The sequence below is a fragment of the Artemia sp. Qi Xiang Cuo genome, chromosome 3 (assembly GCF_049724085.1).
Source record: "Artemia sp. Qi Xiang Cuo chromosome 3, ASM4972408v1, whole genome shotgun sequence".
In the NCBI taxonomy this organism is placed as follows: Eukaryota; Metazoa; Arthropoda; class Branchiopoda; order Anostraca; family Artemiidae; genus Artemia; species Artemia sp. Qi Xiang Cuo.
Window position 1 is genome coordinate 53,329,423 of NC_142796.1, and position 16,914 is coordinate 53,346,336.

General features: G+C 35.6%; 1 protein-coding gene across 1 annotated transcript in view; it reads left to right on the plus strand.

Annotated features, from left to right (window-relative positions):
• The window catches only part of mRpL16 (mitochondrial ribosomal protein L16), a 165,663-nt gene that overhangs the window by 33,468 nt on the left and 115,281 nt on the right, over positions 1 to 16,914 (plus strand). Inside the window, exon 4 of the mRNA XM_089086145.1 lies at positions 3,349 to 3,480. Within this exon, the coding sequence (XP_088942271.1) occupies positions 3,349 to 3,480 (132 nt within the window). The remainder of the gene's footprint in view (positions 1 to 3,348; positions 3,481 to 16,914) is intronic.

Consider the following 16,914-nt stretch of genomic DNA (forward strand, 5'->3'; position numbering starts at 1 on the left):
CTCTACCACCTGATTACCGAGTGGTTGGACAAAGGCAGTAGCCTCGTTGACCTGCTTTTAGTCGACTATCGTAAGGCTTTTGACTTGATCCGCCACTATACAGCAACAAATAACCTCAAAAAGATGGGCGCTAGGAAGCATATTTTGCTCTTAGTTGTTGACTTCCTGCGTAACCGCTGTCAGTGTGTCTATGCTCTCTTCCCTAGTGACTTAAACTCTGAGTGGGCTGAACTAACGTGTGGCGCACCACAAGGCACTAAGCTGGCAGCTCTTTTGTTTTTAGCGGTAATTAACTACATTATCCTCGAGTTTGAAGACAGATTCAAATACGTGGACGATCTCTCCCTACTTCTGAAATATCTTGCTGAAAAGTCAGACGTGTATCCCCAGTTCAGCAGTGAGATCAGGAACTCCTTTCTCGAGGCGTGTAGCATTAATGACCTCCAGCTTAATATGAATAAAACAAAAGTCATGAGGTTTAATCCGCTTAAGCGTGACCTCTCATGCCCGGTTCCTTGGTACCCTACTACCTCAACCTCAGTGATTCTCGGGGTTACTTTCAGTGACGACTGTTCATTTAGCGCGCACATCGCCGGTCTGGTGAAAAAAGGTAGTTACGCATTACAGTCGCTAATTACCTTGCGCCGACTGGGTTTCTCACAAAGTCAGCTGAAGACGGTTTACGTCACGTATGTGCGCCCAATCCTTGAATATGCGTGTCCTGTGTGGGGCCCTCAGGCTCATAATATTGAATACCTAAGTGAAGATCTGGAAGCCATTCAAAAACGGGCAGTGAAAGTGATACTAGGCCCGAAATACAACTCTTATGAGGCTGCCCTTAGTACCTTACGACTGCCAACGTTGCGTGATAGGCGCTTACAGTTAATGTGTAATTTTGGGCAGTCCCTTCTTTCGTCCCAGAAACACCGTTCGTTGCTTCCCCCACCTGCACCTATCACCGCCAACACCCGCCATAAAAATCAACTAGTGCCGCCAAAGTGTCGTACAACCCGTCACAGCAATTCTTTCGTGCCTTTTTTTGTCAGTTATTTAAACCGCCAGTGACCAGTTTTATGCAATGTACTAAACAGCGCCATTTAGTCGGGGCTTCGGCCACGGCTACGATAGTTGTTTATAAATAAATGAGTCTATGAGTCTATTAGATAGCCTTCTCTAACTATCAGATTTTACTGAGTAAGATGTATTATATTCTTATTCTTTTTTCTTTTTTCATCATTTTGTTATGACTTAGAGGGAGGGGGTGTACCCCCTCCCCTTACTGAGGGGGGTGCTGAGGGCATTGCGGGTCTCTGTATAGAGGGCAAACTATAGGTAGTGGAAGTTATTTTCTGATTCATGGTCTAAGTCTTTTGTCAATCATTTCTTAGAATTCTCTAAAGCATTTTCTGTGGGGTCACTAGTGGTATCGATATACACTGTAATCATTTGTATGTATTTATATGCACTGAAATTATTGGAATGAATAATTGGGGATTAAAAGTGTTTTAAAAAACTTCTAAAAACAATCTAAGTTTGTTTATAATGCTATATTTTATCTCCTGAAACAGTTTATAATCTGATGTTTTGCTAGTTTGAAATTATTGTACTATAACGACGAATGCGGTCATTTTAAATCGGCGTCGCCTATGAGGAGCAAATATTCGCCTAAAAGGTGAATAGTTATATTAGTTTTAGTTTGCCAAAAGTTTAAGAGATATATACGTAAATACAGTTGTTAATATAGCAGCTTATTGTGATAAGACCCGAAATATCTTCTCTGTGGTTTTAAGAAAGCGTGCTTAGAGTTTCAAGCCTATTTTGAAATGCATTCAAAAAAGTTGTTGATGCTACTGTCTTGAGAGAGAAGAGGAAAATGACAATTCCAAGGAAACTTTTTTTCATTTTGCTTTCTTAATAACGGTTTAAACTTGCCCAGAAGGGTCCATGTGGATTAGTACCAAGTTTATTCTTTAAATGAGAAAGCTTCCTCGTTTCTCTAGGGACATGTTGTCTTAAAATGAGTATCTAAAGGAATCCATTCAAAGAAGTTTTTTCTTTCTACCTCAAACTTTTGGCTTTCTTATTCCTTCTGAAGATACGGAAAAGGGAAGCTAATGGATGAAGATCTGTCTTTGAGTAGGGTTTAATATTTATAGAGCAGGAGATTTTGGAGTTTAATTATATCGCTAGTCAAAGCTCTGACAGAAGATGTTTAATAATGCTGTGCCAAAACCACTAAGCAACGTCGCTATGCGACGAGAAATGAAGAGAAGGTAAGCGATGAAAAACCTTCTTCTTCTTCTTGATATGTTGTCTTAAAATGAGTATCTAAAGGAATCCATTCAACAGAATTTTTTTGCCTCAAACTTTTGGCTTTCTTGGTACTTCTGAAGGTAGGAAAAGGGAAAGCTAATAGATGAAGATCTGTCTTTGAGTAGAGTTTAACATTTATAAGGACTTAATTATATCGTTAGTCAAACTCTGACAGAAGATGTTTAATAATACCATGCGAAAACCACTAAGTAACGTCGCCATGTGACGAGATACGAAGAGAAGCTAAGTGACGAGAAACTTTCTTCTTTATTAAATTAAAGTTTGTTTTATCCAAAAACTGTTTTGCTTTCTTTCACAAAAATTGTTTATCTTAAAATTACTAATATTTCAGGTCTTCTTTCTTTCAAAAGTTATGTGTTATTTATAAAATATTCAACTATACTAGGAAAATTTGATTTATATCATAATGTGGTATGTTGGTAGGAATTCTGTTTTACCCTGGATGCTGGGTGTTAAAACTTAGAAAAACGGGTAAATTATATAAATATTGGATTAATATGGAAAGCATACGTATTGATAAATTGGGTCTCGAGCACGGGGTCCTCCTGCATTTGTACTTATCCAACCTCCTTGTTTATACCTATTGTCGGATTTGGCTGCCTTTCTAACAACAAGATGCATGTGTTACTGTCACTTTTTTGTAACTGTTCAATTACATTACAGTGTCAAGATAAAGAATTGCATTGAATATCCAAAAACACGAGAATAGTCTTTACTGCAGAGACAATTCAACATGTTGAAAATAATTAGCATTGGAGGGCAAATGTTTTTTGGAGGAGGGGATGTCTGGACCCATAGATGATGTTTCTTATTGGTTATCCTTATTTTCCCTTATTAACTACAGTTCCTTTTACTTCTCCTTTTTAGTATTTACTTATGGAAGTAAAGAATCTGTTTTTTAAATTAAAAGGTCAAGAGTCTTTTAAATCCTTTGGTGTTAGCATATAAAAAAAGTAGATTAGTCTGCTATTTGAAATGCTGATATATTGTTACTGTTATTTCCCCTATTTCTAGGCTGAGCAGGGCGGGAGGATGAAATGGGGTCATTACGAAATGTTGCGACTAGGGATTATCAGAAAGATGGATCAAAGAAGAATGTTTGCTGAGTGGCGAATTGATGCACCATGGAAAGCGTTAACTAAAAAGGTTTGCTTTAACTTATTCTTTTTTCTTTTTATTTTAACCTTATTTACTTTCTCTTTTATTTTATTTCTTCTCTTTTTTATAGGTTTCTCTGGAGATTTTAATAGATTTTGGTTTCAAAAACCAATTCAACCGTCTACTATTTAGAATTCAGGAGCCAAAGTGTAAATTGATTTAGCGTGCTTAAATTGACAGAGACAAAAGCACAGAGAAAGATATAGAGAGGGGCTGATGTTGATGGAGGAAGAAAAAAAAACGTCAGATCACGTCAAACAGACCCGGGAATGCGCACAGAAGTGGCTTGGGAGGGATGATAGTAGGAGGTGCGCTCTCTAGGCTATTTAATATATAGTGACCTAAAAATAATTTTTTTTTGCTTTTCGACCTCCCTCTCCCAAGTCTTGTTTATGCACCTGTTCATCAAACCTTAGTACTGTCTTTGTATGTTTGCATCTTCTTTATTTGAATTTTTTTCAAGGTAGTTTTTGTTGAAATCAAATCAATCTTGTCTCCTTTTCTCTACTTAATATATGCCTCACTCTTTTCTTCATTGTTCAATTATTCTTGTCACGTTTCCTTTCATCCATCTCCTTGATAAAGACAAATATATTAATTCGGGAAAAATAGAGGGAAAAATCGCTGTTACTTTTTTCACGGTGAAAACTCCTATCCTTGTGAAGAAAAGTAATTTACGTGTATCCGTGGTTTGACAGCAATGTGAAGTCGTACTGTGCAGGCCACAGAAAATGGGAAACTTAGAAGACTATTCAGCAAAGAAGAAGGTCTTCAGCGATTTAACACGGGAAAATAGGGTTAAAATTACTAGCGCCAATACCAATGTAGCGTCTGGTGAGTTCATTGAAAACATGAAATTTCAAAGAAGATCGGACAATTAATGTAATTAATGTGTAATTTTGTACGATTCATTTTTTATTATTGTGTAAGTGATAGTTTTTCGTTATTTTTTGCTTTGAAGGATTATTTAACTTAAAATCCTATCTGGACGAAGTAGGCCTAGTTAATCTATGAAAAATATTTGGAGGTTAAGTAGGCTATTTGACTTGAAGTTGGTAGGTCTACTGGTGAAAGAATTCTGCTTTCTTTTGCCCTTCTCTACATTCTGTGGAACCTGAGAAGAAGAGTATAGAACAATTTAGGGTTGCCTAAAAAAGGAAATAAAAGCGTTAAAGGTTAGATGGCGCTGTTGATTGTAATGTTCTATAAAAAAAAAAAAAAAAAAAATAGAATACCGCTGAAAATATTTCGTTTTATCAAGAAAGTGTAAATGATACGAACCTTTGGGTTTTTTTTTGTGGGGGGGGGACTCAATCGCCAAGATCAGTGGTATGTCATTAGGTTATTGATGATGCCATAATTATTGTGAAAATAAATTACCTGATAATTACTGAATTGCCAAGACTTATGACATTGCATCAAGTAACTGATAATGCCTCAGCTACCGAAACAACAGAATTAGTATATCTTATGAAATATCATCCTATAGTAGCTTAGTGGATTGATCTCTGCTTGCCAGCACGGGGCTCGAGGCTGAATCCCAGCTACCGTAGAGTTATGTGACATGATTGCTACCTGTTCGTGTGAAAAATACCTAGCAACTGGAGCTGAAATACCCGGCAATAGTAAATAATTTCCGAGACCACACTGGCTAGTCATGACAAGACAAAAAAAGAGAGAAACGAAGATAATAACAGCCAGTGAAGGAAACGGAGAGGACTATGCAAATATTTTGGTCAAGACCTCCGCTTAGCCTTCTTCAGGGTAAATAATGAAAAAGAAATCCAGATAAAAATCAGAGATAAAATTAGAACCAAACCTTGAAACAAAGACTGAAACTAAAATAGGAAAGACCTATTAAAAGCGACGGTGAAAGTGTAAAGGACAACGGTGAAACCCGTTGGTTTCACCGTTGCTTTGAAAGGGTCTTTCCTATTATAGTTTCGGTCTTTCTTTTAAGGTTTGGTTTCTATTTTATCTTTTGGATTTTTATCTGAATTTTTTTTTATTGGCGTGGGAGACGGTCAAGTGGAGGTTTTAACTTAAGTATTTGCATTGTCCTCTTCGTTCTTTTCACTGTCTGTTATTATCCTCATTTTTCTCTTCTTTACGATTCTTTCGTCTTGTTGGCAATTGTCGACGTTTATGCGTCATCGATGGCTCTGGAGGGTCTTTATCTTCTTTTTTTTATACATAATCAAGGAAGAAAATGGATATGTATTCTTTTTGTTTCCCATGAATGATGCCATTAGATGAAGCGTTTTCATTTTCTAACCTGTCTTGCTAAATCCTGGTTCGATTAAAAATCCCAGGTCTCTAGTTGTTTAAATTTAAATGCCTAGGTCATTTCTCTTCAATGAATTTTCTCTAAGTAAAAAGTTCTAAGCAACTGAATAAGGTATCTGTTAGGAACATCTCTCAAGTAATTAACTGAGAAATAAAATTGCAGGCAGAACTGCTCTCCCCTGGATTTAAATTGCTCAGTGTAGATTTGAGGAGAATTTAAAGACTGAATCTTGCAGTATGTTATTCCCAGAAAGATTTTCAAGTTATAGAGATAAACCATTACTGAAGATTCACAAGGGACAGCTAGGTTAAGGCGAGTTACTGAGTTGAAGTGGAAAGATCGTATTCAGACCTAAGATGAGCGATGTAATGTGCAAATGCATCCAATAGCAACAATTAACATTTGTTTTGGGAGGGGGGAGGAGGAAAGTGTAAAAAATGAAGACACAAAAAAAGTGTGTTTCAATATTCACAGGGGGGAGTATTCTTTCTTTAAAAAAAATAAAATACAGCAAAATTTATTTTCCAAATTTTTGAGGGGGGCAATCGCCTCCTCCCACTGCCTTTGTAACAATGTGGTGTTCTTGAAGTTGCTTGGATGCTCAAACGATTAAATTCGTTAAAAAAAATGGATAATTTTAAAAAGACGTTTAATAAGAGGCAAACTATCGCTTTTTGCATACCTTAACTATATCTTGGAAAAAGTTGTTCACTTTGTGAATGAAACATCAAGGATGTTCATTTATACCCCCCCCCCCCTAAATCTATGTCCGATCCGTAAAAACGTAAAAAATGCATTTAAACAAATTTTTGATGTGTTTTTGAAGTTTTTTTTCCACCCTTCCCAAAAAATATTCTGGATGTGACTCTGATTCAAACTAAAGACGAGTGATGTAAGTGGTGTTCTCTAAGTTCTTCAGATAACCCTTCGATTCATTTCATAAAACAAACAACGGAGAAAACTAAAAATAGAGGTTTCATTAATGGAAAAGAACCCCTTTTCGCACACTACTTTCATTAGTTTTATATAAAAAAAAATTCGATATAATTGAGAAAGTTTTAGACTTTCTAAAAGAAACTTTTAGAAATTTTTGTATGGAAATTTGTATTCAGATATATGTATTCAGTTTGTATTCAGATGTATTGTCAAATAAAGAGCAGAGAAAACTAAAAAAGAAGTTTCATTAGGAATAAATAATCGTTGTTCGGACTCCCTTTTCTTCTGTATTATGAGAAAGTAGTGGACTTAGTTAAATTTACTTCCGCTGTAATTAACTCGCCCTTTTTACTGTTTTGACATTCTCATTAAAAACTATAGATAAAAAAGAAACTTTTGAGATCTCTCTCGGTTTAGATTCTAAACGAAGTTTTAGGATAAAATCCACAGTTCTCTTGATTTCGATTAAGATACAATATTCTGATGAAACTTTTCTTCGTGTTAGACCGTGGCCAAAGCTCATATCTAACTAGAATGTGACAATGCCGCTTTTGCAATGACTAGTAACCAATCCAAACTTTAGCATACAGCTTTGCGTTATTTACTCTAACAGCTTGAAACTTGAGGCGTTGATCATTTCTCTGAAATGACGACGCCTGCTTCTCTGGTGAAATAATCTATAAACCCATGGTCGTTTCTAAGATACTGCAGACACCCTTTTGACAATCTGTATGCACGTAGTTTCTTGATTTATTTCAGTATCTCCCTAAAAGTTGCAATTGAGTATCTTCGGCAGTTCCTGAGATATTGGACGAGCCCCTCCCCCTTCTTTATTATATGGTTTATCATTACTGGTCAAAGGGAGGAAACCAAAGCACGGTTATTATCGGATAAGACTTCTAAATGCTTTTTACTTATCTTAATAACTTCGCCATTTAGATCAAATATAGAAATCGCGATGTCTAATGTTTTTTTCAAGTAATGACTATTTAACCGTAATTTGCTGACATGGCTCAAACATTGTAAAAATGATATAATGAGTATTTCGCATGGTTTCATGACGCCATAAGCACAAGTTTTTTTTTATTACAAATATATGACACACAGGAAAAAACTTTTTTTTTGCTGGAACCTTCTAAAGAATGAACCAAAATTTTAATAATAGCTGTGCTTCCCAAAATTCAGTTTTGGTAAAAATTATGTCTAATTAAACTTCAATTTGAGAAAAATATACGTTAGGTGGTTAGTTTTTATCGTTGTTATTAAATAATCGGTAATAGTAAGATATTTTTACAATATTTGTTGAATGGTACAGTCACTATTTTCTTTTTCTTTGTTATTTATTATACAAGGATTACCAGTTTATGATGACATTTCGAGGAATATGACGATATTTCAGCGAATGAGATAACATAGTCACTCAGATATGACATCATACCCCAGAGAAGGAACTTTCCGAAAGATATGCGTGTTATATCATTTTTGTATGTACAAATGGAGTTTTTGTCAAAAATTGTTTTGTATGTTATTATTAATCTTTTGTTACTTGTAAAAGGCACTAGCTATGCCGGTTTTCTTTCAAGAAAGCCCTCTCCCAACATTCTATTACCACTAGTTTGGTAAGGAAAGGAAAGGGGGCACATCAGTGCTTCCCATGCGAAAAAGTTATTGTCTTTGTTGCTCAAGATGAGGGGTGTAATTTTCTGTGTGAAGTTTTTGGCTATGGTGATTCCAATGATGCTTTTTCTTAGGGGTGATCGTGCCCCGAAGGTACTCTAATATAGTCAATCGATTTCTCATGGTCTATATTTTATATGTTGAAAAGTTATGCAGTTATTGGTAGTAGGGGGCGACAAATTAAAAAAAGGAAATGCGGTTAGCTTTCCTTTGAAGGATTAACTGTCATTAGAAATCGACAAATTGCTATTGTTCGAATTTTTCGCTGCGAAAAGTGCTTGTTAATTTAATTTCACCGTTCAGCGCCGCAACACTGCAGAAAATTTGACATTAATGCCATCATACTTTTGAAACAACCAAAAGAAAGCTCTTCAAAAGTCGCGGTTTTCAAGTATGAGTAGACCTAAGATGGCTCTGGGAGAAAAATGTTTTAATTTTGATGATCTTGGTACTTTAAAACTAATTTATCAATTAGAACAAAACTGCTTGTGTCAGATATTCTACTTTTGGAGCTAATTATGCTAGTCGTGGAAACCGCTATACAATTACAAGAAAAGACTTGGCTTTGACGTTCAGAACACTAAAAGGAACAGATAAGCTATTAGGAAACTTTCGTCCCGCTTAAGCTAAAAATGGAAGTAATATTACTAACTGTGTTAATAGCTTTCGAAAAAGTACGAGGAAGAGATGCATCAATGAGGAACTTCTGGAAACAGGCGGAAATTAACTTTGATCCATGAATCAACTATTACAAACATCTAAAGAATGTATCTTAAATGTTATTCGACAGTACTACCTCTCTATACATAAAGCTTATTTGTGGTTGGTTGTGCCCGGCGGGCACTCCTATTTCTCTTGGAAGGGTTGCAATTGCTCAAGATAAGACTGAGTCTAGGTCTTTTAAGTGTAGTATCTCACTGCTCCTCATCTTAAAAAATAAATGCTAGCTTCCTCAGTAGTTAGGCTCTGTCGCGATAGCCAGCGCGTAAAGTGACAATTTAGACCCACAACCAGCTTTCTTTACCTGCTGGGAGAAATGTTTAGAGCAGAAAATTGGAAATATATAATTGGAATAGGAAATATAATTGGAAGCAAACCTTCCAATTATATTTGAAAGAGAAGAAGGAAATCAACTCCAAAGATTTTTCGTGATAGCACTCAGACGAACCCAGCCCAACTTTGGCCTTAGTGCGTGTACCTTTTCTATCATTGAAACAAAAGAACGAATTTTTTTTTTTTTTTTTTGAATTAGTTTAAACCTGATACTACCAACTGATAGAGCCAGAATTAAGCCTTTTGGTGACATGCTGGACCGTATTTCCGTCTCAGTTATTATGAATAACTTCTATATTTTTTTTCCCTTTACTTACGTCAATTTGGGAAATTATTTTTCATTTAACAATTTGTACGGAAAAGCTATTAACAAACGATATATGAACATAGGTGTCGCGTGCCCGCTAAAAAAAAACTTGGAATTTGTACGATTTTCTTCAGGTTGAGAGAGATTTATTTAATATACCGAACAAAATTACATCGGTGGCTTAGTAGACACTCGTAGAAGTAAAAATAGATTTGTTCGAGGGTAACAAAAATGCACTAATATTATAAAAACAAAATAACCAACCTAGATTACCCTCTCTTTCTTCCCCCAGTCAACACCACTCACCATATACCTAAACAAATTCACCAAGTGGGATATTATAATTATGCCCCGGGGGCCCATTCCAATTAAGTACTACCTAAAAAAAAGAACTGAAAGTGCTATTTTCGAAAAACAATGTCTTTAATTGCACTCTTGAACAAAGAAATATAAAAAAAGTATATTTTGATACAGATGCTTCTGATCTAGAAATGTGTGTTAGTGCTTAAAGTACCCAGGAGAAGGAAATGGAATTCGACCGTTGGAATAGGTTAAATGGAAACTTAAACAATCTCGAGAAACTTGAAAGAATTGGGAATTAAGTTCTAATAAAAATGACCTCAATATGCAGATATGCAGTTTTGATAGTAGCTGGTGCCAATTAAAAAAAAAAGCTTAAATAAATAAACATGAGTGAAAAAACAGCAAAAAAAGCTGAAAGAATAACACACCAAACGGCTTAAGAAGGTGTAGGTTTCTTTTGAAAGTTCATGTTGTCTTTCACGGTTCAGTTTGATGGTATTGACGAAAAAGTGATACGCTTCAGCCTTAAAAAGTTTATGATTTTGAAGTAACTAAAGTAAATATATGGAAAATTAACTGAAATATTCTTTTCTTTTACAGAAAATAAGTGAAATAACTCAAAGGGGGCAAAAGGGTTATTATTTTGATGATCTTGGTAATCTAAGATGGAAACGCTGTTGATAATTTCTTAAAACTGTCTTCATCCATCGGAAAGCAGAAGTTGTTTCTTTTATGCAGAAAAGTTGGGGTGGTGTAAATTCCTTAAATTCATTCCCAAAACTTGGGGTGCTAGTACTATTGACATTTAGACAGTTGTTAACCTTTAACATTAAGACATGTATGATGTTTGCCCATATAATAGACAACAAGTCTTAAAACCAAAAAGCTGCCTTATAATATGATAACTGATCAAGCCCTATTGTAACCTATTTTATTCCACACTAATTCTCAGCAAAGGCAGTGTTACACTAGAAAACGTCTGTAGTACCTTTTGGTACCTACCAGGCTACCATACTGTTTCCGCAACACTTACCAAATTAAACATAGGCTCAAGCAAAGGGCAGTGGTCATGATAATAGCAAATTGTAAGACGTATCGGTTGTTAGTCCGTATAAAAGACAACAGTTTTTAAATAAAAAATCGGCTCATAGTATGGCAGCATGTCAATGACGTATTACCTAGTCTCAGCAGAGGTGATGCATTATTAAAAAAACGTCTGGGGCCAGTACGTTCGGTACATATCATACTCTTTCCACGGCACTCATCAAGTTAAAAACAGGTTCAAGCAAAGAACATCGCGGTCCCCAATTAGGTAATTATCAAAAATGGTCTATTGATACCTGGAAAACGTGATTTTCTAAGACACTTATTTTGGTTGCGTCAATATTATCAAGCGTTAAGGGCACTATCAAAATTTGTCAGTGTTGTGACGTTGAACCGCGAAACAATTAAGCAAAAATTATTAGTTTTTTTTTCATTAAAAATGGAATTACTGATTTTTCCTACTTTTGAAGGCATATATGGTTGTGTAAGCTTTCACTGTCCTTGATATTTTAATTAAAGTTTTCATTGCACCCATATTTTTGCAAATAGTCATAAAACTAGTAAACATCATTGAACTGAAACAGAGATTCCTTCTAATTTCCAAAAAAAATCTCACCTCCACAGCCGAGAGCTTTTATCTTGAATTCCTTTATTTATACTACTTTAGCTTCTTTTGATTTTTTTTTTTTTTACTTTTCCCATATATACTGCTTCTCATGGTGTTTTGTGAGCCTACATTAAGGAAGGGCCTCAGTAATTTCGTCCCCATTCATTGTGGGAAATCGTTGTTTAATCAAAATAAACTACTAAATAGCGACAGATCGTTCTGGCTGCTGTTGAATAATTGTCCCTGTCATCTCATAAGAGGAAAATGAAACAGATCCACAGGAACAGGTCTTTCTTTGTAGCAGGTCCACTTTGAATAATTGCATTTGAATGATTCCCCTTTGGACCAGAGGATAGAAAAGTATATTCTATCGTGTAGTAAATTTTTGAAACTACAACTACAAAAATGTTACTCGAAACACAAGAAGGGATATATTCAGATGAAATTTCTCCCGATTCAGTCAAAAAGAGATAAAAAAAAAATCAAACACTAAATCCACCAAATAAGAGCAAAAGCAACAAAAATAAATTTGTTTAAAATACTCAACAGACCAAAAATAGAAGGGAACAAATAATAGCTTATGATTGAATTTTTCCAAAACTGTGTTATTATGGAAACTCTTAAATTGAAATCAAGTAGTTGTAGGCATCACGCCAGGGCTAATTGTAGAATTAAAATCAAGTAGTTGTGAGCATCAAGTCATGGCTAATTGTAGAAAAAGCCAAGACAGATAGTCCGAGTGAGTGAGTGGCAAATCAGGCATAAGTATTTCTTAGGATTGTATAAAAATGGTGTTTACGAACTAGTTTGTGATCCAGAGACTTATGTCTTTCAAGGGGTGGCACACAACTGCTCTGGTTGGTTTTAGTTTCCAAAGTAATCAATAGTCTCGATACTGAATATTGGACGCACCGGCTCGCAAACATGTAGAACAGGCCGATTTTTGTGTATGAATTGTCTTATAAATTTATCGTTGTACCATTTATTTTCTAAAGCCCTGAAATTAAAAGTAAATTGGAGTAAACTGTACATATTAAAGATCAGTAATTTTGGTTACGTACATTTTTTTGCTTTTACTTTAAATCCCATTACAATTCGCTTATTCTTGTTAAGAATAGGCGCAATTAAGTCCCTATGATAAAGCTATGGATCAATCGCTTTACGCATAATTTCAACTGGTGTCTTCATGAGTTAAACATTCTGCGACAAATCCCAAGGTCCGTGACCAGTATCTTACTATCTTTCAATTTCTTGTTGTTGTAACTAGATCACTGAAGATGAACCTCAATATGGACAATGGGATCTTCAAACACCTTGAAGATACAGACGCATTTGCCATCAAGACGCTGAATGGAAGTAATTCGGTCGTGAAATTATCAGTCGTGTAGAAATACGGATCAGACATGTAGGTCAGATATACAAAGCCTCATGACAGGAGAGTTATCAGCATTTGAGGGTGTTCAGGCTCTTCTAAACTACAGGGATTTTCGAACATAAAGTAATGAAATTATATCTTAGATGGGACCTCAGTCAAGGCCATAATTGGTGTAGTTAAGACTTAGCTTCCCTATTATATACTCTTCTATAAGATTGAGATAGATGGAAAACAACGCAGGGTAAATCTTACAGCCTTGTTTGGCCCTTATTCTACTGACGATTGTCCTAAAAAAAAGTCTTTTCTACCTTATCCTAACAATCAAATACATCTTCCTATCATCGATATCCCTGATCAAACCGATACTGCCCTTGACTATTTGAACTATTCCACTCCTAAAATTCCTCGAATTATACAATTTCTTGATGTGACCAAATCCACGTGTACTAATAGCATACATAATGTTGTATGGATGTCATGCAGTGCTGAATTGGATGGACCCCTGTCTTCGTGTTTTCGACTGTGTTTTCGCTCTGGAACCTTTCTGCACCCATGAAAATATGCCCATGTCATTTATATTCCTATAAGTCTAATTAGCTTCTTCTCTTGCATTGACAAGGTTTACGAAAGTGTTTCCAATTATACACTTTATCAGTACATTAAGTTAAATGACTTTTTAGGCGATCGCCAATATGTGTCTGCCAGAAACTATCAACGTCCGACTGTTTAGTGGCTCGGGACCAGGAATGGATCAAACGTATAAGGATACGACATCTGTCTATTATCATTTGACATCGTTAAAACGTTCGACACAGTTTGGTATTGTGACCCACTAAAGAAATGTTACGCAACTGATGTCTTTGGACGTCCTTAAAAGTGATCAGCAGCCTTCCTTTTGATCATCCAATGCGGGTTACTCTTGACGGGATCGCTTCACGTGAATTCTATAAGGGTAGCCATACTGCCGGGTGGTATTTTAGGACCTACGCTTTTCATTATCTACATGAATGACATAGTAGACAATCTTGAAAGCCCTCTGAGTTACTTTGCCGACGACACCACGAAACACGTGACCATCCCGAAATACGAACACCCAACGTTAAAACGTTCGCTAAAACGTTCGACACAGTTTGGCATTGTGACCCACTAAAGAAATGTTACGCAACTGATGTCTGCGGACGTCCTTAAAAGTGATCAACAGCTTTCCTTCTGATCATCCAATGCGGGTTGCTCTTGACGGGATCGCTTCACGTGAATTCTATAAAGGTAGCCATACTGCCGGGTGGTATTTTAGGACCTACGCTTTTCATTCTCTACATAAATGAATTAGTAGACAATCTTGAAAGCCCTCCAAATCACTTTGCCGACGACACCACGACACACATGACCATCCCAAAATACGAACACCCAACCCCATACATCCCTGCCTTGATCTTTCAAAAATTGGTAAGTGGCCCAATACATGGATGGTTGATTTCATTGCATCGAAAACAGAGGAGCTCAGCTGCTGATCTCCCAAACAAAAATGCCACGCACACAACCGAACTTCATCCTCACGAATGAAGCTATAAAGAGAGTCGACGAGCTTCGCTCCCTCAGAATCCACATCTCCCCAGATCTCTCTTGGAAAACCCACCTTTGTCGGGTGAGATCCTCATATAAAAGAAAGCTGGGGACCACTTTTCGCTGAAAAAAACATTCTATCCCCCAGCTCGATTATTCCAAAAGTTTTGCATCAGACCCACCGTCGGGTATGGATGTCCACTGTATGCTTATGCTCCAAAAATATTGTAGACATCACTTCAAAAGATCTAGAATAGGGCTGATGAGGCAGGTACAGTCGTTCTTCATGGCTCTCTCTATAGTCTGTTAGTGAAAGGTTTCGTTTAGCGTCGATGGCTGATTTCTTCTTGTACATAAATTCAAGTCCTTTTCTAGAGCTTTTTCATTTCGTGCCCCCCACTGTCCAATCAGCAAGACATACGAAGGCACACAACTCGGTCTATTTATCTTAATGTTTAGACACCGAGAATAGAGCACTTGAAGAACAGCTACATTTGACATTGCATTTTGATTTGGAACGATCTTCCTGAAGACGTTATCCCTAACAGTTTCTCTTTCGATCCATTCAAAAAAAGATTCAGTATTTATATAAAAACCTCGTGATGGAGTGACGTAAAAGATTAGTTGCAAATCAGGCATTAAATTCTGTCTGGCGCCGCGAATTGAGGAATAAAAAAAATAACCGTGTCCAGATCATCTCTGGTCTCCTCTACTGCCCTAAAAACTTCTTAATTTTCAAAATAACCCCCAGAAATCTTAGGAAGTCCTAGTCTTAAGGTATGAATGGACCTACTATGGGTTCAAGGGGGGATCCTTTATTTGCACGTTCTTAATAGGCTACTTTAATAAGAAATACTGGTATTTGAGAGCCATACAATGGAATATATTCAGATGGCAAGCTAATAAGAAATAGATTCTTTCTCTGTTACTGTGAACCAACTTATGATCTGGCTGTCGAGAGAAAAATTAAGAACAATATTTTTTTTTTTTTTTTTTTTTTTTTTTTTTTGTGTAGGTGTTTTATCACTCACGTTCCAGGTCCTATCTGAGGCTCATTGATTTGGTATATATCTATTGATCTTTCGGCATATTCTGTGGGCCTTAATTGTAGAAAAGTCTCAGTAAATTTTCCCCCATTTATAGTAGATCTTTTTTTTTTTTAATTCCCGCTTAATTGAATAAAGTAGCAAATAGGTGCGTGATGTTTGTGACTGCTGTAAATAATTCTCTCCGTCTTTTTCCAAGGAAATGAGAAACATTGATATTCAACAGTCAATTCCATTTCAGTGATTTACTTGGATGATTCCCTCTGGAAAGGAAAAAAGAGAACATGGCAGAAATATTGTTCTTCGAAGAATTATGCTAAAAGTGCCAAAATAAATAAAAGAAAATAACGAAGTTAATCTAGTAATATAAATAAAGAAAATAAATAAACAAAAATAAACGAAATTGTATTTATTTATCAAGAAACGAAGGGGAAAAACTTGTGAAAATTACTCTTTTGAAACTGACATTGAATTACTGATTCTTAGTTACCAAGGACTCCTACATCCACCTACTTGTATTTATCCATTTCTCACAATATGCGAATTTTGGTAAATCATGATCAAATTTGCATTAAAAAGAAAAAGAAAACATGTTTTTTGAAGTGACAAAATTATCCTAAAACAGAGCATTGCTGAAAACTCCGATGTTGATCTTCGAAAAAATTGTAAAAGTTATTTCAGGAATATTGTTTTCAAATGGTGATAGGCAGTTCTTTAATAAACTTATATTGAAATTCTTTATAGCGATTACCAAGGACCTCTTCGGTCTGCAGACTTGTAATTAGCATGTTTTTGACACATTACAACTTTACAAATCGTAAACAACATTTTTACAAATCGTAATCTCTTTTTTTATTCCTTCTTATAGAAGAATTTAAATATCTTCATTTGAAATAAAGAAGTTTACTGCAACACGGAATTGCCAATATCTTTTTGATAATCGTTTGAATAGGTGACCAAATATTTAGTTTGAATTAAAGTTTAGAATAAAGTTTTTGAATTAATCTTTGAAATAAACATGCTACTTTATTTGGACGTGTAATTGAAGAATTTTTGTGTTAAAGAAAGTCAAAATTCTCCTTGGTACTTAATAAGGACCTCTTTGACCTGCTGGTTAGTAATTAGCACGTTTTTATTACATAAGACTCAAATGAATTTAGTACATAAGACTCAAATGAAATGAAAAACATTCAAATGAATTAACCGAAAGAAATGTGCATTGTC